The following is a 26667-nucleotide window of genomic DNA, read 5'->3' on the forward strand; positions in this document are numbered from 1 at the left end:
TTTGTATTCTATTCAAAAGGGCATACAAAACCCCAGCACTATAAAGAATAATATGACAAGGTCATGTCCGTCCATGTGTAATTATTTTGTTCTAATAGAGACTATTGTTAAAAACTAAAAAGAGTTCGAAACAAAATTCTTCTATAGCGGAAATAGCCCTGCATTGTTAACAAATAGCAAACTTGTTGGGAATTATTCGGTTGTTAGCCGCATCAAAAGGACTATCGTAGTTAATATATGATAACTTAATATTTATTCGTCTTTAGTTTTTGACTTGAGGACTGTGCACACGCGACTCTTATAGTAAGCACGGTGATTGTGTTTATTTAAATTACCTCAAAATACATCTAAGTTTCCTATTCAAGTATTAAAAGTACAATTAAAGTTCATAACTTCACGGAACTTCCGGAAACTACGACAGGGTACATGAAAATCGTAATAATATTGTTATTTGCGTAGTAGGCTGTTGAATACAAAATTATAATATATTTAAAAGGGCAATTTATTTGTTATATTTATTAATTTTTACACGGCCGATTAAATTAAAATAATTAATATAACCTAATTAAATATTCGAAATACCAAAAATTTTACTTACAATTATTCTTATTCCATTTAATTGTTTTGCTTTCTTTTATAATATAACATCATGTATCATGATGGTATAGTGATAAGCTTGAATTTCTCTCTGATTATATTACCGTGCATGCCATACACATTATTGAAAAATGTATTACGGGAGACGGTTAATGATTTTGTTAACTATTTATGTTATTACTTTGTATACTACCGTACCTACTATATCTAAAGAGTATTCTATATAAATTTGAAACTAATTCGATTATTTAAAAATTATACATTTTTATCCTAACGATTTTTAAGGTTTTTTCTCGATTTTGAACAGGAAGATCCGTCTTTTCCTTGCCGTATTTCCTTTTAAATGCGAAAAGAACAAACCACACAAAGGACTGTTGTAATAATACAATACCAGATCGTGTTACCTACGTAAAACATAATATTAAAAAAAAAAACAATGGTAAATAATATTAAACAAATTCAATAGATTATGTCGGTTCCGATAAATATGATCGACCCAGAAAAGGCAAAACGGCGAACTGCTATTCCTGAGTCGTTGACGAAACTGGCGAAGGCCGCTCTGATCTATCCGGTGCGGTTTGTCGGACCGACGGCCACCGGCGGCGAAGAGTTCAGTGCAAAGCTGTATGCGTTCAACGTGTTCGCAATAACCCTGTTGGCGATTTGCGGCTACGCGTCGTTGCTGGGTGAACTGAATTCGTTTCGAAAGGGTCAGTCCATTCGCTTCAAGAACGCCACCGTTGCGGTGGTCGCGTGCGTCTGTTACACCATGTTGGTCGTGCCTTGCGCGATAGCCGTGTTCGGTTCGGCGTCCCGGCAGGCCGCTTGGCTGGACATCGAGCGCTTGCTGGACCGCGTGGACGAGGCGCTCGACAGACGCGGATGCACGGCGGCCGACGAACGCGTCGAGCGGTGTACCGTCTGGCTGGTTTGCGTTCAAGCGGCGGTGTCTGCAGTCGACTACCATAACTGGGTAAAGTTCGATCCGACCAACGTGAGCTACTTTATAGTCTACATGTTACTGTACGTCAACCTGGTGTCGGTGGCCGTGTACGCGCAGCTGGCTTGGTGCATAGGTCGTCGGTTCGACATTATCAACAGCGAGATCGAGGCCAAGCTCGAACGGTTGCCGTCGACCAACCGCGTCGAATTCCCAAATCGCCAACACCACAACTTGTCGTATCTACTCCGTTGCTCCAACAACCTCACTAAAGGTGGGCACTCGTTAAAATTTTCTACAATTTTCCGTTCCTTCTATTAATCACACACATGAATCTAGTATTGTATGTTTGACAAGCATACATTTTACTTTGCACCAGGCCTACACATCCAATTTTGTTTAGTATGTAAGTGTTACATTACCCCCAAAAAGGTCTTTCCCTACTTAATATTTGTTAATTCTGAATGTGAACAAATAAGATACGCAACATGATATCAGACAGAGACTATATTTTCTTATAATAATGCTGTAAACATATTACAACTACATTTTTTTTTAACTGCTGTCATACTTTAATTTCAGACGTGAAATTTATTCCTATTAAAACATACCAAGAAATTTACTGGAATCTCTGCTACAGTGTAAACATTTTAAACCGCCATTACGGTTGGATACTATTAACGGGTTTATTGATGACTATAATAAGACTTATACTCATTCCGAATATCCTAATAACAAATGTTTTGAACACGAAGTTGCATGGGTCACAAAACTACGGATTTACAATAAGCCTTGTTGGTTGGGTTATTTGTCACCTATCATTTTTATTTTTAATGGTGCTGCCCTCGTCGTACGCTGCCTCAAGAGTATAAAATTCAATGATATTTTAATATATCGAAATAAGTAACCATTGTTATTGCTTTTTATAGGCTGAAACAACAGCTGTCATCGTATGTAGACATCTAAACGGTTATTTTGTACCGGACGACATAAAACGGGTATTTTCAAAGTAGTAAAATTTATATTTATAAATACAATTCTCATCAATCTACCCGCTAAAGTAGGTATTTTGTAGAGAATAACGATCAGACAACCCACAATATTTAATTAATTTCTTTGATTTCAAGTAAATGTAAAAATATAAAAAATTTTAAAAACAAATAAAATTGAAATGTTTTTAGATTAGATACGGAGATATACTTTTTATAAGAAGAGGTACTTTATTTTTTTTTAATTTCTGCTAAAAATTGTCCTCTTACTATAATTATTTGGACTATCTAATAGACGCTTTTTTATTTAGTCGTTTGTGTTACAGTTAGAACTATTTGTACTTCAATTGCACAAGCATAAAGTTCATTTTTCAATTTGTGGAATTGTGGATTTACAAAGATCTACAATAACAAAAGTAGGTATAACCTGTTTTTTTATTGGTATAGTAATGAATAAGTAATGACAGACTACCAACGAGTAAGAGAAGTGCAGTCGACAAGAAAATTAGTTCAATGTTAAAATCTTTATAATTTTTTCCAAAATACATACCTATATTTTTGTATCCAATTACAATTGGCTTGAGTATTAAATTTTAATATCTTTAAACTACGAGTCTCTACACTCTATAGGGTTGAAACTTCATTGGAATGAACAGAATTGTTTAATTTAGAAATATTTTACCAACTAGGTGTATTGTAGACTTACAAGTTTGATTGATTTTTAGGTGATTGGGACTATAATTTCATATTTGCTGATTTTCATTCAAATGCAAAACAAGTGAACGGAGAATTTAAAATACTTAACAACCTAATATGCAAAACATTGTACATATCTAGTGTTGGTTCAATTAAATTCCAAGCCAACAATATATTTTAAATTATACAATTACATTTTGTAAATTCAAGACGTCATTATGTTCTAATTGTATATTGTTGGTTGTTGTTAGTATTTAAAAAAATTAAAAAGTTTGTTTCAGAAAAACAGTTTAAAATTGTGTACTTACATTATATTTTTATCATATTTAATCTATGCTAATATTATTTATCTATAAAATGTTTATGGATATGTGTTTGTTTGACCATGCAATATTGTATACAGAATTAATAATGATTTATGTTTTTGTTCTACTGCGGTGTGTGTTCAAGTGTTATGTGGCGTGAAAATATTTTCTTGACAATTTTTTGACGTGCCATTATTTGAGTTGACTGGCTTGAGTATCATATTCAACTCTCAAGAGCCCAAATTTCTCATATAGCTTGCCAGTCAACTTAATAAATGATTTTAAATGTATGTACTTTAAGCTGTTACGGCTATGTATAAAGTTAACATACATAATATGTTTACGGTTTTGGATTATTGACTAGGTTTGAAGGCTGAGTCGTCGTAGATAGGTTATTGTTTGTACAAAAAGTATTGTGTAATTTAAATATCACGAGTTATGATTATTTTTATAACTTCACTTGCAATGGATTTTCGAGATGAAAACGTAACCGAGCGCGTTTTTAGACAGTACTCGATACTAAATATTAATTTTTTTCCCTTCAAGTAGCCACACTGAAACGTTTCGCTCTATGCACGTTCCGTGTGATAACAACCACCTCTGTTATCACATCACGCTTTTGAAATCACAACTTCGTTATCAACATTCAGCTTATCATTACCGCCGACATTCTCACGTGCAGTCTGCAGCAACTGATTTGCTTCTCTTCTGTTATATTTTTTTGTATTTGTTTATGTAGGTATAATGTAAAATTATTTTTATTCATTATTATTATCGGTCATCTCTTATGTATATTATTAAATAAAGAGCTGTAATAATGAACGTTCTCTGTAGTAAACATATATTAATTTTCATCACAGAAATCCTAGAATAAGATTACCTAATTCAATTTATTCCTTTTAACCGAATCGCTGCTTGTTAAAAAAAATCAAATATGGTCAAGGAGCAGTATAGAGACACGGACGGATCACGTATTATGTATGAATGGTGTTGAATATTTAAATTTAGCAGGTACATTTACGTTTATATTGATGTTCTTATAGATCAAAAATCAGTTTTACCGTCGACAGTCCTCAAGACATTCAAAGAAAATCTCATATTTGCGTCAACACTAGAAATCTTTACGCCGTAAACAATAGCACCGCTTCCCGCACCCCTCATCCGTTCGGCGTACTTGATCACAAACTGGTTGGAATTATTAATGATAATAGTTTTAGTTTTTTACTGTAATTTTATTTTGTAAGAAACTTGTTTTAATGTCTGTGTTAGGGTGTAAACCAAAAAGATGCCACATGCCAGACGTGCAATAAAGGACTCAACGATTGTCCCGGACATTTGGGATTTATAGACTTACAGTTACCGGTCTTTCATGTAGGATTTTTCAGTTCAGTCATTACAATACTGCAGACAATTTGTAAAGTATGTGCTCTAATGTTGTTTATTATTTATCTATATTATTGTTTTTCCATTTAAGATGTGGCATTTTTTATGACTTTCAGAATCCATTTTGCGCTAAAGTGTTGCTTAGTGAAGAGGACAGAATGTTGTTTTATACGAAACTTAGGAATAAGAATTTAACATATACCATGCGAAAAAAAGTTTTCAAAGAAGTGCATGCCAAAGCCAAAAAAGTACAAATTTGTCCATTTTGTAACGACATTGTTGGACAGGTAAAAAAAAATGGTATTTTGAAGATATCCTATGATCGATATCGATATAAAAAACCGGGTGCCGAAGCTGAAAGCAAATTATGTATGTAAAACAACATTTGTCTTAGTATAATAAGTTGTATGCGTGCAATCTGTAAATGTTTACCTGGTATCCGTGTATAGGTGCTTTGAACGATGTGGTCAAGTTCAACAAGGAAGTCGAATCCATGAGAAACTATTTGTTTAATGAAAGTTTAAACCCTCAAGAAGTATTGCGCTTACTGTTATCCATACCGTACGAAGACGTTATACTACTGGGCATGAATCCTGAACTATCGAATCCTGGCTGGTTGTTAATGACTCGAATGCTAGTTCCTCCAAACTGTATTCGGCCGTCTGCAGTTTCCGATATCCGTTCCGGAACGTATGTACTACTTTGGATTTCTTGAGTTTTATGAATATTTTCAATTGTTTTTGCAGGAATGAAGACGATCTGACATTAAAACTATCTGAAGTGTTGTTTATAAATGAAGTTATTGTCAAACACAAACAGTCTGGTGCAAAACCTCAGTTGTTGCACGAGGACTGGGAGTACCTTCAGTTACATTGTGCTTTGTACATTAATAGTGATTTGTCAGGTGTTTCACGGACAATGATGGTAAATAAAAGCACCTTGATAGTACCCGAATAGCTGGTTAACTAGAGTCTCTAGTTATAAACGCTCACTTCGTTTATTATTGACTTGTATTTTTATTATTTTCTTATAGCCGAAAAAAATCGCGCGAGGATGTGTACAACGTTTAAAAGGTAAACACGGCCGATTTAGAGGCAATTTATCCGGCAAAAGAGTCGATTTCACTGCTCGATCTGTAATATCGCCGGATCCTAATCTCCGAATTGATGAAGTATTTACGATCGATAATTATTTCTCGTGTATTTGTTTGAAGTTTGATTTATGTAAAATTAATTAAATACAACATCTTCTGGTTTTTAGGTGGGCGTTCCGGTTCGGATGGCTAAGATTTTGACGTATCCTCAAAAAGTGTGTCCAGCTAACATAGAACTAATGAGAAAGCTAGTCATGAACGGTCCGGAAATCCATCCGGGGGCTAATTTTGTCGAACTTCAAGGTTCAAAGTTGAAAAAATATTTGCGGTTCGGCAACAGACCGGCCATAGCTAAAGACTTAAAGGTAAACAGACTTTAAATATTTTATACATTTCAAAATCGAAATAAATCAATAAATATTTATACTTTTTAAAAAATCACTTTTATTCAGATAGGAGATATTGTCGAACGACATCTGGCCGACGGCGATATAGTGTTGTTCAATCGGCAACCTAGTCTTCATCGATTAAGTATTATGTGTCACCGAGCAAAAGTTTTGGAACACAACACTTTACGGTTGGAGATTAAATCGCTAATAATACTCAGATATATATATATAAATATAATAAAACGTTATTTCGTTTTTAGGTTTAACGAATGTGTTTGTACGCCTTACAATGCAGATTTCGACGGGGATGAAATGAACTTACATTTGCCACAAACCGAAGAAGCTAGAGCTGAAGCCGGCCTGCTCATGATTGTAAGTTGAAAAGTATTTAAATATTTTTAATGAGTCGCAGGTTGACAAAAATAATAAATATTGTTATGTATTGTGTACAACTTTGACTACCATGTTTATATTACACATTGCATTTTTATTGTTGTTTTAGAACAAATCCAATTTGGTGACTCCGAGAAACGGTGATATTCTTATTGCCGCAACTCAAGATTTCATTACGGGCGCATATTTATTAACACACAAAAATACTTTTCTCAACCGCAGAGACGCCAGTAGATTGATCGGTTGGTTAATGTCTGGCGACGACGTCAATATTAATTTAACGTTACCGCCTCCAGCTATCTATAAGGTCAATAAAAATAAAAAATGTTTTTCTCAATTTTATTTTTTATTAAAAATCTTTTTTTATTTTACAGCCTTACAAACTGTGGACTGGCAAACAAATATTCAGTATAATTATGAGACCGAGTATAAATTGCCCCGTCAAAGCAAATTTACAATGCAAAGGAAGATCGTACACGCATGATAATGAGTTTTGCTATAGAGACTCGTGTGAGTACAAAAGTCTCTTGTACAAATTTAAGTATGTTTTAAAAATATTAATTTTTTTTATAGACGTTTATATAAGAAACTCGGAACTGCTTGCGGGCACGATGGACAAAGCGACTTTGGGTTCGGGCAGCAAGTCCAATATATTTTATATTTTGTTGGCCGATTGGGGATCAGACACTTGTTGTAAAGTAATGTGGCGGTTAACACGCCTCACTTCGTACTTTTTGATGTTAAGAGGATTTTCCATCGGCATCGGCGACGTGACACCTAGTGACGAATTACTTAAATCAAAAAATGAACTTGTTATAAATGGGTAATGGTAAAATTATATTTGTTTGCGCTATTGGATTTTCCGATAAACAAAATGTTCTATATTTTTTTTAGGAACGCAAAGTGCGAAGAAAATATCCGATTGAGAAACACAAAGGAATTGAAATGTCAACCCGGTTGTAATATGGACGAAACGTTGGAGGCCAATATTTTGAAGCAGTTGTCTGGAATTCGAGATTCTGTCGGTAAAGCCTGTCTACAAGAACTTCATTTTACCAACGGGCCGTTGGTTATGGCTCTTTCCGGATCTAAAGGTACGTTATGTACTTTAATAGAATAAAATATACTAAAGCCTGTTATTTGTCGAATGGCTTGACGTACATATTTTACAAATCGTACAGTAAATTTCTTATCGTCACTGTTTTCCAGGATCAAATATTAACATATCCCAAATGATTGCTTGCGTCGGTCAGCAAGCTTTAAGCGGACATCGTGTGCCGGATGGGTTTGAATCTCGATCGTTGCCACATTTCAAACGATTTTGTAAGTTTTTACATTTAGCTATTTATCGTCTCGTGTATTATGTTTCAAACTTTTACGATTTTCTTTTTTCTCTAGCCAAAACTCCAGAAGCCAAAGGATTTGTGGAGAATAGTTTTTATTCCGGTTTGACGCCAACAGAGTTTTTCTTCCACACTATGGGTGGCCGCGAAGGTCTAGTCGATACAGCGGTTAAAACTGCCGAAACCGGATACATGCAACGGAGGCTTGTTAAGGTAATGTAATTTATGTCATATTTATATTATTATTGTTATTGAATTTTTCTTTTTAGTCTTTAGAAGATTTGTGTGTTCATTATGACAATACGGTACGTAATGCTTTTGGAGATGTTATACAATTTGAATTTGGCGGTGACAGTTTGGATCCAACCTATACAGAAGGTACGTTATAACAAAGCGAATAGAATAAAAGGACCATAAGATTTACAGCACAATCTCTTAGAGGTCTTGTTATATTTTTCTGATAACTATGGTGTAATGTAATTTGATAAGTTTGCATGTTGTCCAAATTCAGGCGATGGGGTTCCCGTTGATCTCAAACGAGTTTACTCCAACGTTACTGCAAACTATCCATGTTACGATGAGTGTACGTTGGACGCTGACGATATTTTAAAAATAACCGAAGACGTATTGGCATCAGATAGTTTTGTGGGCACGAGTAAAGTGTTTGTCGAAGAATTAAGGTATGACGATTGATAATATGCAATTATTTTACTAAACGTGGGTTGTATTAACTAACCGCTACCGACTTGATAGGAATTTCGGAAAACAACTATCAAAATGTATGGCAGAAGTCAGAAAACAATGGCTAAATTTGGAAATTTCCAAAGTCAAACGTATTACCTCTACACAATTAATCAAGTTCTACATGACTTGTCTTTCGAAATACATGGCCGCAGTTATTGAACCGGGTTAGTTGACTTTGATTCAATTGTATTTTAAATTTGATCTAATTAATGACCGTTGTTGTTTTTGTTAGGAACACCGGTCGGAGCGATCGCCGCTCAAAGTATTGGTGAGCCTGGTACTCAAATGACATTGAAAACGTTTCACTTTGCCGGTGTTGCTTCAATGAACATTACCCAGGGAGTTCCTAGGTACGTAGAGCGTCTTAATAAAGCCACGACTTTGCGCTAAATTGTTTTCTTGGCCATTGGGAAAAAAGGCAAAAGTGTGGCTGGCTTTTATTAAATGCCATTGGCATACCTTAATCAAATTACATAAATTAATCGGGTAGTGTTTGTATAATATGTTTGTAGAATTAAAGAAATCATAAACTCTAGTAAAAATATTAGTACGCCTATCATCACGGCTTACTTGGAAAACGACAAAGATAAAGAATTTGCGAGGATCGTCAAGGGTCGTATCGAACAAACTAATTTGACCGAAGTATATTATATATATATTCAATATATAATATATTACTGTTATTTCTGTATTGACATTATTGAATTATCTTAGGTTTGTAGTTATGTCGATGTGGTTTTGGAAAGCAGCGAATGTTATCTTTTGGTTCACGTCGACATGAATCGAATAAAACTCTTACAGTTGGAGGTCACCATTGAAACCATTAGAGACAGGTAAACGAACTATTTTTCGATTAATTGTGTCAAACTCTGTACTATTTTACGTGTTTAGCATCCTGACAACACCTCGTATCGGAATCAAAGCCAATCAAGTAAACATTGATAACGATTCGTCCATTAGTATATCGTTGCCGTCGAAAGGTAATCAAACTATCAGCGGTTGGATAAATTTGTACATGCAAAATTTACAAAAAGTCATAATTAAGGTAAACGAGTAGTTGAAATTCATAATATTTCGAGTACTAAGTTTTAAGTTGTTTGTTTTTTTTTCTCCAGGGTATAAGCCAAGTCTCCAGGGCTGTTATTCACGAAGAAGACGAAGGCGACGAAACACGTTATAAACTTCTTGTCGAAGGGGACAACTTGCGAGAAGTAATGGCCACGCCCGGAGTGATTGGTAAAAAATGTACCAGCAACAACACGTTCCAAGTGTGGAACGCACTCGGCATAGAAGCCGCCAGGTAATCCAAACGTTTGGTGTATGTTGTTATCTTTGTTAACACTAAGACGATTTGATGTACAGGGGGACGATCATATCTGAAATCGATAGCGTAATGAGTAATCACGGGATATCCATCGACCCGAGGCATCCTATGCTTATTGCCGATCTGATGACTAGTCGAGGTGAACTGTTGGGTATCACACGTTTTGGATTGTCCAAAATGAAAGAGTCCGTTCTCAATCTAGCTTCGGTAAGGAAAACGTTAACACGTATTTTTGATTTTTTTTTTTTTTTAATCAAACACTTGTCTATGATGGAACAAAATTGTTGATGTTAATTATTGTTATCGAATAGTTTGAAAAAACGTCCGATCATTTATTCGATGCCGCTTATTACGGACAGACTGATACGATAAACGGAGTGTCCGAGAGTATCATCATGGGTATACCAGTCAACTTGGGAACAGGATTCTTTAAAATGGTTTACAAATATCCTTTTTATACTAGATAATATTTTCTTAATAGCAACTAAAAAAACTTATAGAAGGTTCCCAGACATAGGTAATATTGTCCGCAATACTTTGTGCGTAAAACTTAATGTCCACTTAATGGTGTTTAACGGACAAAATAGCGTGAACATTTAAATAGCGTTGAGTATTGATGTACATGGACTGTAGACATTTAAATGAAGAGAATGTTCTTAAATCGAAACTGTTAATGTAAATCTTTTTTTTTCGTTCTTTATACAATGTTGGTAATGTCATAGATACATAATAGTAAATATTTTAAAAACAAAATCACTCCTTAATGGCTATCGTTTTAACGACCAAGAACAATACCGCAGATTTGCTGAAACAATCGTTCTTGTTCGACAATCCGGAACTACACGAGAAAGAATGCCATTGGCTGTGAAGTGTCGACGTTAATTGGTTATATAATATTTTTAATAAATGACCTTTGTCAAACGATTTTTGTTAATATTTATTTTCAGTCTGTGATAATATTAATTAGTGTATTTTATTAGCAGCGTAAGATAAGAATAATTTGAGTGTTCATTTTTTTTTTTTTTTTGAATTGCCAAAAGATAAAATTTTAACTATAAGCTTGGCGTTTACTATTGCGAAACGTCTATTTGATTTTTGTGTTAAGATTTAAGTAAAAAAAAAAACTAGACAATAGGTATTTTACAGTTAATTATTTGGATTTTTACATAAAAGTTTTACAAATTACATTATTATTTTATAAACAAATAATTATATGCAATGTGTTTTGACGAAACCCATGAAATGTATTGCTCATTGAAATATATAAGTACGGTTAACGTCTCCTTTAGATTAATATATGGTTTGGAGTGGCTCCAATGAAATCAAGGGCTCTTGTTTTTTCGTTCAATAACAGGATGTATATTTTATTATTTTATTTGGTATTTGAAACACTCTCGACACTAGATAACTAAATGTATTATGTTTGTGGTCGAACTAGATTATCTATTTCTAAGTAGTTTGGTACTTATGGTTGGTTTTTATTTGATTTTTTTTTTTTGTGCTAATTTCTTTTGTGGTGTTCTTATTGTGTAACCGATAAGATTCAAAACTAAGGAATATCATAATTGAAGTGGTAAGCGAATAAAGGTGTTAACTGATATTTTTTTTTTAATAGTTTTAGTTTAAATAGTTTGAATGAATAAAAGTGTATATTACACTTAAAAGGATATATTACAAATTGTAGCAAAATATTACAACAGTTGAATGTGTATTGAGCTTTAAAATTAAAAAAGTTCCAAGCATTTGAATATATTATATTGACTAAAATGTTGCCTCCTGAACAGATTTGAAATTGTCAGTTAACACCTTTATCCACTCACTCCTTAAATTATTAATCCTTTGCACTAAATGGGATGAACATTATGTCCATATAATGTATATTGGGTTTTATTTTTAGAGAATGGTTTTTGACTAAACGTCTTAAACACATTTTAAATTTGCAATATTGAAACTATAAGTTTTACATTTTAATATTGTAATCGGTTTGTTTAAGTTTGAATGAGTATTTAAATGATAGACTTAATAAAGTCAAGTAAACATTTTTGTTTTGTAGTATGTTATAACAAATTGTTTAACTAAATTATTATCTTATGAATTATGTTTATCTTAATATAACTATAGATAGTTTATAATATTTATCTTATTCTTATAAATTAATACTCTTATATCCAATGGGAAAATTTTTAAATGATACCGTCTTTCTTTACAAATTCAGGTCTAGTACTATTATTATTAGTTAGCTGAGCGATAATTACTCTGGGTGAGCTAAATTTAGAAAAAAAATTCATTTTTGAATGCGGGACTCGATTTACCTATATTCGGTAAGCATTTTTTCAAACAAAAAAAAAACACTACAATGTTGCAATAATTATTTTACAAGAAATGTTAGTGCGTTACCTACAAACGGATCACTCTGTATTCCCGTGCGGTTACTGGCACTTAACACAGCCGCCGTGGGCCAACATGGTCTGAATTCGATAGGTACGAGTATTACAATATTATATTGTTGTAGTACTCGTTGTTGCACCGTTACGTGTACGATAAGCCGTCTGCCAGCCGTCTACGTGTACGCGGTTGTGAGGAAGGTCAACCGATAAGCCGACAAATAAATCACCAACGTAAACGATTAAGTACCCGCGCGACGGCCACAGTGTAGTAACGAGCGGCAGTGTATCGGGTAAACAGTCTTAGTCTACCTACCGGCACCAGAGGCGCGCGCTTTTCCTGCCGTCTTGTCGTCCACAACTGCAGGCAACCGACGCCTGGTGCGTTTGTCTCGACGAAAATTGCATTTTTGTTTGACCGACCGACGCGACAAACTTGTCATTGCTGTCATGGACGCGTTGAAAAAAGGATGGTTTAGCGAACTCACCGACCTGTTGCCGGGCCGATGTTTTTCCATGCAAGTCGAACAGGTGCTCCACCAAGAGAAGTCCAAGTACCAGGACATTTTGGTGTTAAAAACGTGAGTACACCTACCTTAACCGCATCAACTTGCAAGCTCAGTGTAGTTGCTACTGTTTAAGGCACGAACGCGTTTTAATCTAAAGGAAACGCATTAAATTCGAACCGAACCTACCGTAACCTTACCTAAACAAACCAAACCTAGTCGAACCTAACCAAACCTAACCTAACCCGACCAAACCTAATCCAATCGAACAGAACCAAACTTAACCTTACTTATATTGTGTACTACTTATTTGCATAAATACATTCGTGGCTTGTCAATCCACCTCGATATTTTGTTGTACAGAGTGCTCGGTTAACTATGACCCAGTCAATATCTTAGAAGACTTTTTAAAGAATTATGCTTTTTTATTTTTGGTCCAATTTGGTATATTTTTTTCAAAAATATAACCCCAACCTTTATTTGTTAACTTGAGCTTTTTAAATGCTATCGCATATAATATTTGATTAACTTTTTACTTTAAGAATAATTTGTCGAACATTTCGACTGGTCCATAACTGGTTTTGAATAATTACTTTACAATTTTGAACCATCATATTTAGTTAATAAAGGTTAAAAAAAAAAACTTTTTAAGTTAAAAATTTAGGGCGAGGAGAAGGATGAAGACTAGTGTTATTGTATCTTGGCACGTTACTCAACCGCGATCCATTTAAATTTTAAAGTTTAATAACTTTAAATGTTATCATTCAATACTTGTTATCGACCTGTGAAAACGTTCAGCAAATTATTCTTTATTTTAAAAAGTCTTAATTTTTTAAGTTATTGACTCGGTTATAGTTAATCAATCACCCTGTACTGGAATTTAATTATTTAAAATTTACAGTCTTAGGTGCATTTGTGTTGCATGTACAAAGTACCGTATGTTGTTCCGCTTGTTCTACAAACAACGCCTATTAGTCGATAGTAATAATTTTGGTTCGAAACCAATATTTTGGACATTGTGCTTAGATAAGATAAAACGTTATCGCGTTAATGAACTCCAGGCGTTTCGTACTTTTGAAATAATATTGTAATTAGAATTAATTAAATTCGAGGCATTTCACGCTGTACGTTTAATACATCTCGTCCAAGAATATGAGTCAATATTTTTTAGAATATTGTGTGGTTGTTTTAAGCAATAATATAATTGCTACTACTTTCATCACTGGGCAACTGGGCAAACTATTGGGGTTACTGCAAAAAATATACATACAAACTGAAATGGTAACTAGAAAGTAATATTTAGCATAATATAGTCGTTTAGCTTCGATACAGCGTTGAGATGCAATTGGTTTTACAATGGTGTGAAATTTGTGTTGTGTCTGTTTCCACTGTAACTTTTTATTTTATTTTGCATAATCCTGTGTTACTGGTTTTCTTAAAGGAAGTCTCACGGCAACGTTCTTGTGCTCGACGGAATGGTACAGTGCACGGAATTCGACGAGTTCGCTTACCAAGAAATGATATCGTTTTTGCCCTTATGCAGTCACCCGAAACCGCAAAGGGTATCTATACAATTATCCTAACACATTATTATTATTAAGTTATATATATAATATAAGGTGAACCGTGTCAGGGGCGTCATATTTCGTGGGATGCAATATTATGAGTCACCGTTGATTTACAATACAATATATGTAATAATTCAATTTAGATACATTTTAATATTATAGTTTAAAACAACATTTTTTTAATAAAATAAAATTGCATTTATTTCAATACAATTGTTCTGTTTCTTTCATCAAATGTATTAATTATTTTTTCCATTGTAAATTATTAATTATTAAATATTTTCTGATACTTAAACAGTCTTTAATTATCCAAAATACAAATAAAATATAACGTTGTTCAAAACAAGACATTTTTTTTTTAGCGGGGCTAAGAAGTTATTTGGCCCTCAAGCCCCTCCTCATTACGGCCTATGCATAAAAAGAGATGTTCGTTTTGACGTCCAATAAAGTTTTGACAGTTGTTTTGTGTTTTTATTAAAGAAGTGTTAATTTAATTTTTAATGATTAAGTCCGAATAGGTCAGAACGAGCGAACAATGTGCACACATTGCTGTTTATTTCAGTCTTAAAATCGACTTTGCATACCACAAAAATAGTAGAAAGTAAAATGACGCCCTTGTGTTGACTGCGAATTCTTTGAATGCGTGTTTAGTACATAGTAAAATGGATAACAGGTGCTGATCGTGGGCGGTGGGGACGGTGGCGTTGCCCGAGAAGTAGCCAAACACCCTTTGGTCGAGGCTATCGACCAGGTGGAAATCGACGACCGAGTGGTCGAAGTGTCCAAAAAATATTTGCCTTTCATGGCCAAAGGGTTCGACAGTCCCAAACTCAACCTGCACATCGCCGACGGGTTCAAGTTCATGGAAGAACACGTTGAATACTACGACGTCATCATAACGGACTCATCCGATCCAATCGGCAAGTATCTGAGATAATTTTACACCCTCCCATCCCAAAACAAAAAAAGTCCTGGGTACAGTAGAAAAATGTTCAAAATCCTAGGAATCGACATGATTATGGCTGGGGGAGAATTCCAAATTTCAAAGGACATTTTCATGTGACGGCCTTATCCTTATCGCCTTTATCAGTGGTCTTGGCGAGCTGTCATAGGTACAATTTAATGGGGTCAGTGTATAGGCAATATATAAGAGAGATCAGTGTAGAACGGATGAATAAGACGAGAGAGAGAATAGATTAGATGGGTTGGGTATGTTGCAAAATGAAGGAGGAAATAATCAGCGAGTATAAGTAATATATATTTTAAGAGGTAGACGGGTAAAGACCAAAGACAAGCTAGGTTGAGTGTTATTAGTATGAGGATATGGAGATGTATAGTGAAATTAAGAAATGCTGAGAATGAAAATTTAATTACACGCGAAAGACTTGACTGGTCGAGCCTTCTATTAAGTAGGTAAAGAATAACAAGAATTTGAGAATTTCAAAATAGTTACTTATGTATTTTTTAACATTATGCGTACGATTATTGTACACTCGAATGAACAAATTAATTGGTTTAAATAGAAATGTTATCGTAGACACAAAATTAATTGCCACTTTGCATTTTTTTTTTTTTACAAAACCGCGTGCACTTTTTGTATTGGTAAAACTTAAAACAATGAAGGTTCGCGTTTTTTTTTATCGTGACGACCTATCGTCCGGTATACATTTTTTTTGTAATTAAAATAGGTACTTTAATTACAACAAAACGATAATTACAAACCGGTGAAGTAAACAGGTTCGGCACAATTATTAGAAAAAATTAGGACAATGTAAAATCACTATCCCATGATACCTTACCAGAGAATCCTAAAAATAACCATTTATATCAATAGTACATTTCTGATAATATGATTTCCCCTTATTTCTCCTTATTAGTGCATATGAAACTACAGGTCTTACTTAAACTTTTATTTCAACCCTTTTAGTATCTAAACATAACTGTAACGAATGTCTGATAACAATTACTGTGTCATTTTGCAACTCGTGTGACGGACAGTCCTCTTTATCGTCAAAGTTGTTCTCTCTCTAATTTCTTTTTTGGATTTTATATTTTAATCTCTACTCTAAACCAGCTGATTATCTTTTTTAACAACCGAATATTTATTTTTCCTTCATTTATCACTAGCATCATTTCTTGTGCTCTACTATCAGTTCTTTTATGTTTTGCTCGTTTGATCCAAGTATCACTACGTCATCTGCATGTTCTTTCCCCTTAAAACTGACTCCGTCCGTTGCTTCTTGAACGCCCCTGACTATTCCTTTTCTGAGCAATTTTAAACAACTACCAATGAAAAAAAAAACAATCTTTCCTTTGAAGGAAATACATGAGATCACGAACAAGTCTTGTGATCATCTGTGATTTCTGTCTCTTATCACTTGATTTTTTATCATTTATCTCTTATCGATAATTCTCTTATCAGTTATCAGGAATTCCCTCCGCGATCTTTTCCCCTCCCCAGCCATAAGCCGATTTATTATTCATGTCAAAATTGATATCCAAAATTCCGGATACCTCAGAAAACCAAATTTCATTCCCATTCCCATACCTTATTATTGAAATTAGCTACAATTCTGCCATATTGTTTCATTGCCTATCGTCACGTAACCAAGTTTATGTATTATTATCCATTATACAGGCCCAGCAGTTTCACTCTTCCAGAAGTCCTACTTCGAGCTGATGAAGAGGGCGTTGAGACCCGGTGGTATAGTTTGCTCCCAAGCCGATACGTTTTGGGGACACCTGGAAAACGCCACTTCAATGCGTAAACATTGCAGAGACGTGTTCGCCAAGGTGGGCTATGCCACTTCCTACGTTCCTACCTACCCGCACGGCCAGATCGGTTATGCTCTGGGAAGCCTAAACGAGGTATGTTATTGATCGGCCTCGATTATAGTGTAAACACTTTAACGGTTAGAAGTGGTGGTGCATAACCATTAAAATGTGACAGAGATGATTGAAGAGCGACCATTAAAGCTAGAGATGTGCCATACCCCTTTGGAAAATACAATTATGAATATGGGAACCAAAAATTAAACCATTTTTAAACTTTTGAATAGGTCGTTTAAAAGGAAATCAAGTTTTCCCCTAGAAGGAAAGGCATTGGATCGTGAATAAGTCTCATAGTCAGCTGATTCTCCTCGGTTTTGATTTAATAAATGCCCCTCCCTCTCCTTAATTTCCTTCTCTCATTTTCCCTATTCTATCTCCTCTCCTCGCCTCACTTACACTTTCTTCTTTTTATATATATATCACTATTGTCTCAATGCCAAGCACATTTTTTCCCTCTGGTTTTTAGTTACTACATGATAGAAAATATGCAACTATATGCAATCATTTTTTACTCTTTTAAGAGAAAAATAGGAAATGCTAGCTGCTATGTTGTTTTACAGATGTTTTTGTTTATAAAAAACAACTTATTCCGTGGATTGTCTCGAGAAAATTAAAACCATACTAAGTGCAAATCTTGTTAAATAATAATATTACATTTGTGTGTTACAGAACACTGATTTTGAAAGTCCGGTGTTCCAGTTAACCCAACAACAACGGAAAGAAATGCAACTGCGTTATTACACAACCGAAGTCCACAAAGCGGCTTTCGCCTTACCCGCCTTCGTTGTCGACGCAATCGAAGCCGACGAATGTAAAGACTAAATTATTATCGGTGTCTCAGAAAAGGAAGAAGAAGAGATATTTTTATATAATATATATTCTATACAAAACGTTACCACTCTATAGTTTTACTACAATTGCGTAATATAGTACATTATTATAATATAAAGTACTATGTTTTATATTGCTGCTTATATCTTATGATTATTTATAAACAAATAAGAATGTAGCCTGCGTTGTCATTTGATGACCATGGCTTGAATGTTGTAAAGCGTGTATCCCAACGTCCAAGTAATAGGAACTCCGCCTATCATGTCGTAGGTCTAAGACATAACACGGTAGATTGAGTTAATAAAGTACAAAAAACTGGTAAGGTCAGTATTATATAAACCATTATCGACAACGTATACGTCCATTTATCGGCCGAGTGGTCTTCACTGCAGAAAACTACAATCATCGAATACGTCAATTATAATATTAAAATCTAGTCGCGTTCCATAGCTGTTGTATGTTTTTTTTTACTAATAACTTGTAATGTAAATTGTTTATTTATTTACACTTCTATAATGCTGTAGCGTTTATATACGCCCTTTTTAACTTCTCTTTCACCTTCTACACAGAAAACAACTATCATTAGTTTGCCTACCAACAGAAGAAAATGTTAATGTTTTAATTTAATTGATAAAGATACATAAATACTTAAAATTAAATGTACAAAATACAAATTCTCATAATTTAGAGAATTTTTGTTATTACAAAGTATAATTTTAAGGTATGTCAATTCAATTAGACAATTTCTTATTAAGCGTCTGGAATGTTATGTTAACAGCCGTACTTACCAATTAACCCGGATGTCTCGGCTATTTTAAAAAATCCTGAGAATAAATACAACTCTTTTTGGAATTATTCCATGCTGATTTTATTAACTTTGGCTTTTGTCCCTCTATATATTATGTGCAATTCAATGTTTAATATATGTTTTAACAATGATACAGTAAAAAGTAAATAAAAATGTTGAAAATGCAATATGCTAATTATGCGGTTATTGGCAACTTTTTGGAGTATTTCTGTACGATGTGGTATAAGTTATTTGTACAGAAAAGCCGCCCATATCTAAAGTGGCCACATTACTCGTCTGCACCTCCTCCTCTGTAACGAACGCAATACGGTTTTGAAGTAGTGGCAACCAGAGGTAGGACTCTTGGAGCCAACTCTGAAGGTACTACCAAAGAACTGAAAAAAGAACAGGAATACGTAGAGGTACCTAGACAATTGAAGGTGTTCATCAAGCATTCAGGTCTATTACTAATAAAATATCTTAAACATATGAACAGACATTAAATGAACACGTTGGTTAGGCCAATAACTGTGCAAGGATATTTACTCAGACACTTATATAAAAGGAAATTACAGAATATACTATAAAGAGTCTTCAAAAAGTTTGAAAACCCTGTGATTTTTTGCGGCTAAATAACTGAAGCACGCTGAACTATTGAAGATTTGTATGGTTTGTAGTGGTTTTATCTACCTAGCGTGTTGGGCATTGATCGTTGATTGATAGTATTATAATATATTATATAACATAATATTAATAATATATTTGCACAATTCCTAATTAGTTGAAATATCGCACTAAATCGTCATCATTCGAAGACCTCGAATAAATTATTATCAATTATTGATTTAGAACGCTTTAACTAGCGTGCTATAAAAATGGGATGGGGAGGGAAGTGCGGTTGGGAAATGCGCGCAGATAAAAGTTTAGATAACAATTTGTAGTAAATATTTCAACGATAGACTTAATAAAGTCAACTAAAAATTATTGATTTTAAATGTATAACACATTTTTAAATTAAATTATTATCTTATAAGTTATTTTAAGGAAGGTCAATCAATAAGCCTGACTAAACAACAACCTACATAAAGGATTAACCTTCAATGCATATTGCAGCAGAAATGCAACGTATTTATTAGATGGTTTGATTTTGCTTTATATTATAATACATTTAATATAGGTGGCGTCCTATTATAACTAGTTATTACTAATTAGAAATATTACTATCTACCAGATAAACATACTTATTTACCTTATTTACCTTACCTACCGTTTTCGAAAATATCAGTTTTATTTGACCGACAGACGCGCTACAAACATGTCATTGCTATCATGGACGCGTTGAAAAAAGGATGGTATAGTGAAATCACCGACCTGTTGCCGGGCCGATGTTTTTCCATGCAAGTCGAACAGGTGCTCCATCAAGAGAAGTCCAAGTACCAGGACATTTTAGTGTTAAAAACGTGAGCACACCCACCTTTACGGCACCGACCTCGAGATCAGTGAAGTTGCTACTGTTTAAAACGCACGAACGCGTTAAAATCTTAAGGGACCTCTACACTGGCATTTAGTTAGGCGCATTGTATGGGTAAGTTTTCGCTAAAACCTAACATTAAGCTAATATTTTTAACCATACATATTACCGTAGAAAAGAAGTATCTATTTTGATAATACATCTAATTAATATCATTTACAAAATCCCGTTTTCCTCTAACGCGAGGCGGGCTCACATATAGTATAATATACATATAATAGTAACACTTGCAGATAATTAATTATCAAGTCTATTATTTTCTTTTTTTTTCTTTTCCTCTTGTGGAAATTTGCATGCAAATTAAAACTTAAATTAAACATTTAGCATAATATAGTATTTTAGCTTCGATGTGCGGTTGATATGCTATTGGTTTTAGAGCGGTGTGAGCTTTTTTTTGTGTCTGCACCCACTGTAACTTTTTTTTTATGCCTCAATCTTGTGTTTCTGGTTTTCGTTTTTCTTAAAGGAAGACATACGGCAACGTTCTAGTGCTCGACGGAATGCTCCAGTGCACGGAATACGACGAATTCGCCTACCAAGAAATGGTATCGTTCTTACCCTTATTCAGTCACCCGAAACCCCAAAAAGTACCTATACAACTATTATGCTAACATATTATTATTATTACTTTATGTATAAGATGAACCGTGTCAGGGGCGTCATATTTCGTGGGATGCAAGTGTTTACAATATTATGTAATATGTATTATATATAGTAACCAATAATTCGTTAACAACTGTGACATCAACACATAGGCGGAAATCGATTAGAATTAATATTTTTAACATCATTGCAATCATCACATCTCCGTTTTTTCAAAAACTGTACTTACAATACAAATATAATAACTAAATTCACATTTAGACACATTATATTATAGAATAAAACAGCGTTTCTTTAATTAAATTAAATTGCATCTATATTCTTAATACATTTGTTATGTTTCTTTCATCAAATTTATTAATTATTTTTGCATTGTAAATTATTAATTATTGAATATTAATTTAATATTTTCTGGTACTTTAATAGGTTAGTGCTAAGTTATAGCTTGTATTATTATTTAATAATTGACGTCAATACAATACGTTTGCGTCCATGGTCATGGATTGAATGTTGTAAAGCGTGTATCCCAACGTCCAAGTAATAGGAACTCCGCCTATCATGTCATAGATCTAAGACATAGCACGGTAAATTGAGTTAATAAAGTACAAAAAATTGGTAGGTCAATATTATATAAACAATTATCGCCAACTAACGTATACGTCCATTTCATCGGTAATTCCAAAGCCCACTTTTAGCAATAAGTCCATGTAAATTAGATCCAAACACTTGAACAGTTCGGCCGAGTGGTCTTCTCTGCCGCAAACTACAATCAGCGAAAATTTCAATGATAATATTAAAATCTAGTCGCGTTCCATATCTGCTGTCTGTTTTTTTTTTTTACTTATAACTAGTAATGTAAATTGTTTATTTATTTACCCTCCTCTATTGCTGTAGCGTATATATTTCCCTTTTTTACTTCTCCTTCTCCTTCTATACAGAAAAAAAACTGTCATTGGTTTTCTTACCAACATAAGCAATTGCCAATGTTTTCATTTTGTTGATGATAAAGATAAATACTCAAAATTAAATTTAAAAAGTAAAAATTGTCATGATTTATAGAATTTTTGTTATTACAATGTATAATATTTTATGAAAAAATACAATAAAAAAGGTTTAAAATAGAATAATATTAAGTTTTTTCAATCCAAACAGACATTTTCTTATTAAACTTTTTAAATGCTATGTTGTCAACTTTACAACGTACTTACCAATTAATCCGGATGCCTCGGCTATTTTGAAAAATCCTGAGAACAAATACACATTTTTTAAGTGCAACTCGTCGTTATATCTAAACGTTCTATGTAGTTTCGTGACTCTCAAAACTTCTTTTTGGCATTCTTCGACGTTGATCTTATTGTCTTTGGTTCTTGCCCCTCTAAATAAGTGCAACTCAATGTTTAATATATATTTTTACAAAATTACTGTTTAAAATAAATAAAAAGGTTAAAAATGCAGTACGCTAGATTCTACTATAACATGCGTCGATGTTCATCTGTCTACTGCAGTTCAATAGAATTGTGTGACAGAAATATGTCATTTAGTGATCTCAGCATTGATATACGTAGGAAATTGATGGACATTGAATTAGATAGATTAGATTAAAAGCAAATGGAAATAATTTATGATGAGATGGATGTGTGGTGACACTAGAATATACGGAACTAGGGATTTGTATGCAAGAGATAGTTTCAGAGTTTTGCCATTAGCAGGAAATGTTTAATTGATATACATACGTCGTAAGGGCTTGGTTACCCGTCAGCTCATTGTAGGAATAAAGAGCTTTTAATGTCATGGAGCAGAGATAATTTGGCGAAGAAAGATGGATTGGAATGCTTGGATTGTCATTAAAGTCACCGGTTTAGTCGAACCCCCGGTTTGATCGAATGATCAAACCGCATATGTCTGGTCTGATTACGGATTTAGATATTGTAACACATATGCAATTGAATCCTTTGAGGTCTACTCAAGGTAATTTTTTGCCGAGTAAATGACCAAGATATTAGATTTAAGTTTTGGTCAGGACTAACTAAATAAAAGATACCTAACCGAATTACCGAATAACATTGTGGCACTTTAGTCAGTATTGGAAAACTCTCAGAGTAACTAGATTTAAATTCATTGTACAAGGTAACTAGACTCACCCGATGTAATATACAATGCCGTTAAATTCAACTTCTTTATTTTTTATCTTCGGGCTTAGACAAGGGCTCTGGCAAAGTCTCTTGTCACCGAGCGCCAGACAATAGTTAGTTGTAATTCTACGGCGAGTCGTTGTCGCGCCGTGATCCGGATAACTAAATAAAGTAAAAAATCATATATAGTATTTTTAATCTAAGGAATCGTCGTTACATAGTTTATGGAATAAAATCACACAGGCTGTGTAAAGGATGCTCCAATGTTTAATCATATTTAATATTCGAAAATATCGCTGTTATGCCATCAATGAAGTATGGCCCTGCTTCTGATTACACACATTTCGAAATTTCCTCAACACAACGACCTGTGAATTTTATACTATAATATTCGTGATCTACCTATAAGTGTACAGGTTCACCACATGTCCGTTCATGATGCGAGTGTGTATCCTAGCTTTTTCCACTGATATTGGCAACCAACTTCTCGGACTTCTTCTGTCCGACGTGATGTAAGTTATTTGTATAGAAGCCCCGCCCATATCTATAGTGGCCACATTACTCTTATGCACCTCCTCCCCTGTAACGAACGCAATACGGCTTTGAAGTAGCGGCAAGCTCAAAGGGACTGAAACAACTTATATATTGTTCCTGAACCAGTGGTAGGACTCTTGGAGTCGACTCTAAAGGTACTACACCAAAGAACAGAAAGAATAGCAGGAATACGTAGAGGTACCCAGTGTTAACTAGACAATCGCAAGTGTTCATCTAAGCATACAGGTATATTACTATAAAAGGTATTAAATATTCGAACAGAAACTAAATGAGCACGTTGATTGGACTAATAACAGAGCAAGGATATTTAATTAGAGAATAAAAAAAATAATAAAATTAGCAAGAGTTTCAGGTCTCTACAACACATACGGCTGTCAGACTCAGTAGGGCATGGGTGAAACAAAGCTAATGTGAAATAGATCCGAGTGCACCCTTCCCGGGTACCCCCATCCTTTAACAATTTGAATTATTATAAATAATAATAAAATAGTAAAAACAGTATTTTAAGATCATAGTAATACAGACTTGTAAATTGTTTTGGTCCGAATGATTACTAATGTAAACTATACTAACTGAGCAAATATACAACCGTTATCCACGAAAATATCCCCTCTTCGACGCCCACCAAAGACGAAGCCAGGTCGCTGTGCTTACTGAAGTTGCTTTTAGAAATAGTTCTGGCAACCTGTTAAACAGACATCTTTAAATAAAAAATTCATCGCATGTCGACGCAATCGCAAATTTGGTCACTTCTTTATAAATAGAAGCCGCTTCTGGTTCCGTAAGTAGCCTCATGCCTCCGGTAGCTTTTAACTGAACAAAAGTGTGAGCTTGGTATATATCAGGTATGCAATCCTTGGCCTTTTTTAACAAAGGAAGTATTGTGGTCTCGACCTTTTGAAGAAACAAATATGAATAACAGCTTGATTTAAGCAATGAGAAGGTTTCAGGAGTCAAAACCTGATAACTTTGGAAAGGAAGGGATGGAGTAGAGAAATTTAAGTATTCGGCATCGAGGTCATGTGAGCGCGTGGAGAAGAATTGAAGAAGATTTGAAAATTAGGTGAGCCCTATGCAACTGTACAATAGATCAAATTGAAATGTATAATTTGAGTTTTTATAATACGGCTGATGTGTATTGTATTATTTCAATAAATATCTTTCATAACAATATTGTTGGCAAATGTAGTGTGATCAAAATTTAAGTTTTTTTATGACGGAGAAGAAAACTTATTACTAGGTTGTATTACTAGATTGTAACCACAGCATAGGTATATCCTTACTTTTGCCGGTTCTTTGACGAAAGCTGTCAAATCCGGTGACACTCTCTTGGCACATTCTTTTAACAATATAAGTTTATAATCTACGGACAAAGATATTATTAGTTTGATTTCAACAACCACACAAACCCGTATAATATTATTATCCAGTATTTTTGTGGATCCATTTGTACCGGTGAACTTTTCATACTTCAAAGGGTTAAGAAACGAAAACGTTATCACGTTTCCAAATAACGTTAATTCATTATAATAATATATTGTAGCATTGTTATTGTAAACTATAGTTGTGCGTAGGCACTTGGTTTATGGGATACATGCGACACATTTACAAACGTGACCTCAATTTGCACGGTACACAAGACAACTCGCCGAGTTCAACACGAACGATACCTTACTGTATAAAAATTTTGGTTTTTTTTCTACGTCATAATACAGCATACGGACTACTTACACGGTAGATTGGGTTTGAACTTCGTTGTATTTTTGTCGATTTGTTTCTTGTTCATCGTTACTGCAAAAGTATACCATGTATAAAACACAAAACAGTTCAACCAACGGACATGCATCCGATCGACAAGCCTTTGGAACTTTGGCCTGGGATGTAGGAAGAGTTTAGAGCAACAACCACACAAGTGGACTTTATGAAAATTATTTATTCCGCATTCCCACTATCGTTGGCGGGGAAAAATGGGGGCTTTGTATTGTTATTGTAATTTTACTGTTTGCACGAACCGTTTTTCCATAAAAATATACTTAAGGCACCTACCCTCTTCGACTCCGAATGTAAACACCGACATTCTAGAACCCGTACTGCCGCCGTTCATTACCGCGTAGTACAAGAAGGGCTTTAACGGTATGTTTTTCGACATGTCGATTTCCAGGCTGTTGGACATTTTCACCGCAGGTAAATCGGACTTGTCATTGGCAAAGGCACCTCGACGACATGTGGCAAACAGCAGCTAAAAGCCCAACGGTAAAAATTAAAATTAAAAAACCAATCTTATTTTAATTTCGAAACCGACCGAATAAAAACGTGCACAATATAATATGATATTATGTACACAATACTTATGAAAATAAAATTTAACCGTTGCCGGATCACCTACTATGAACGACACGAACATCAACAATCGGTGGTGGCTTTCACAATAACTCGACATGGTCATGTCAAAACACATGCAAAAATAATCGACTTTACAGATGTGATGTATTAAATAATATATTATCGCCCTACGAGCGGTATTGCGCAACGTTAGACGGTAAAAAATTGAAAGAATTCCATATTAACTCAAAGAAATAGGATTTTAGTGCGTCACCATTGAAACGCAGAAAAGTGTGCACAGGTGAACTCGCAAAGGCCGTACTGATCTAACCGCATACAGAGTGATTCTATAAGGATTCGACATTTATGTTGTGGTTTATGTATATTTTGGATAATTAATTTTAACAGTAAGATCCGAGA

General features: G+C 34.2%; 4 protein-coding genes across 4 annotated transcripts; 3 read left to right on the top strand and 1 right to left on the bottom strand.

Annotated features, from left to right (window-relative positions):
• The first annotated feature begins 1466 nt into the window (after positions 1-1466).
• Positions 1467-3385, top strand: LOC126843716 (uncharacterized). Its single transcript, XM_050581421.1, has 5 exons — positions 1467-1811; positions 2120-2403; positions 2467-2535; positions 2853-2942; positions 3252-3385. Exons 1-5 carry the CDS (start codon positions 1613-1615, stop codon positions 3306-3308), a joined length of 699 nt encoding a protein of 232 aa, XP_050437378.1. The 5' UTR covers positions 1467-1612; the 3' UTR covers positions 3309-3385.
• A 375-nt stretch (positions 3386-3760) lies between these two features.
• LOC126843708 (DNA-directed RNA polymerase III subunit RPC1) lies at positions 3761-11120 on the top strand. The gene is made up of 27 exons (XM_050581403.1): positions 3761-4505; positions 4571-4715; positions 4797-4946; positions 5027-5279; positions 5360-5600; positions 5657-5834; positions 5944-6081; positions 6171-6368; positions 6456-6580; positions 6653-6764; positions 6895-7092; positions 7160-7295; positions 7359-7608; positions 7680-7879; positions 7995-8108; positions 8184-8341; positions 8398-8506; positions 8640-8808; positions 8882-9036; positions 9105-9222; positions 9385-9514; positions 9587-9705; positions 9764-9917; positions 9988-10172; positions 10235-10403; positions 10508-10641; positions 10977-11120. The coding sequence occupies exons 1-27, from the start codon at positions 4462-4464 to the stop codon at positions 11062-11064; spliced, it is 4170 nt and encodes a 1389-aa protein (XP_050437360.1). The 5' UTR covers positions 3761-4461; the 3' UTR covers positions 11065-11120.
• A 1700-nt stretch (positions 11121-12820) lies between these two features.
• LOC126843714 (spermidine synthase-like) lies at positions 12821-18435 on the top strand. The gene is made up of 5 exons (XM_050581418.1): positions 12821-13161; positions 14528-14648; positions 15328-15574; positions 17293-17522; positions 18156-18435. The coding sequence occupies exons 1-5, from the start codon at positions 13031-13033 to the stop codon at positions 18306-18308; spliced, it is 882 nt and encodes a 293-aa protein (XP_050437375.1). The 5' UTR covers positions 12821-13030; the 3' UTR covers positions 18309-18435.
• A 3094-nt stretch (positions 18436-21529) lies between these two features.
• Positions 21530-26450, bottom strand: LOC126843712 (ectonucleoside triphosphate diphosphohydrolase 5-like). The gene is made up of 12 exons (XM_050581416.1): positions 26312-26450; positions 25972-26164; positions 25657-25716; positions 25209-25288; positions 24676-24819; positions 24499-24610; positions 23773-23950; positions 23380-23532; positions 22447-22613; positions 22115-22168; positions 21892-22001; positions 21530-21807 (listed from the first exon to the last, which is right to left on the bottom strand). The coding sequence occupies exons 1-12, from the start codon at positions 26381-26383 to the stop codon at positions 21709-21711; spliced, it is 1422 nt and encodes a 473-aa protein (XP_050437373.1). The 5' UTR covers positions 26384-26450; the 3' UTR covers positions 21530-21708.
• Positions 26451-26667: the final 217 nt, after the last annotated feature.

This window comes from Adelges cooleyi, unplaced genomic scaffold, assembly GCF_023614345.1.
Source record: "Adelges cooleyi isolate 19-005CV unplaced genomic scaffold, UGA_ACOO_1.1 ACOO_flye_CR_arks_rails_tigmint_CR_PRNA_574, whole genome shotgun sequence".
NCBI lineage: Eukaryota > Metazoa > Arthropoda > Insecta > Hemiptera > Adelgidae > Adelges > Adelges cooleyi.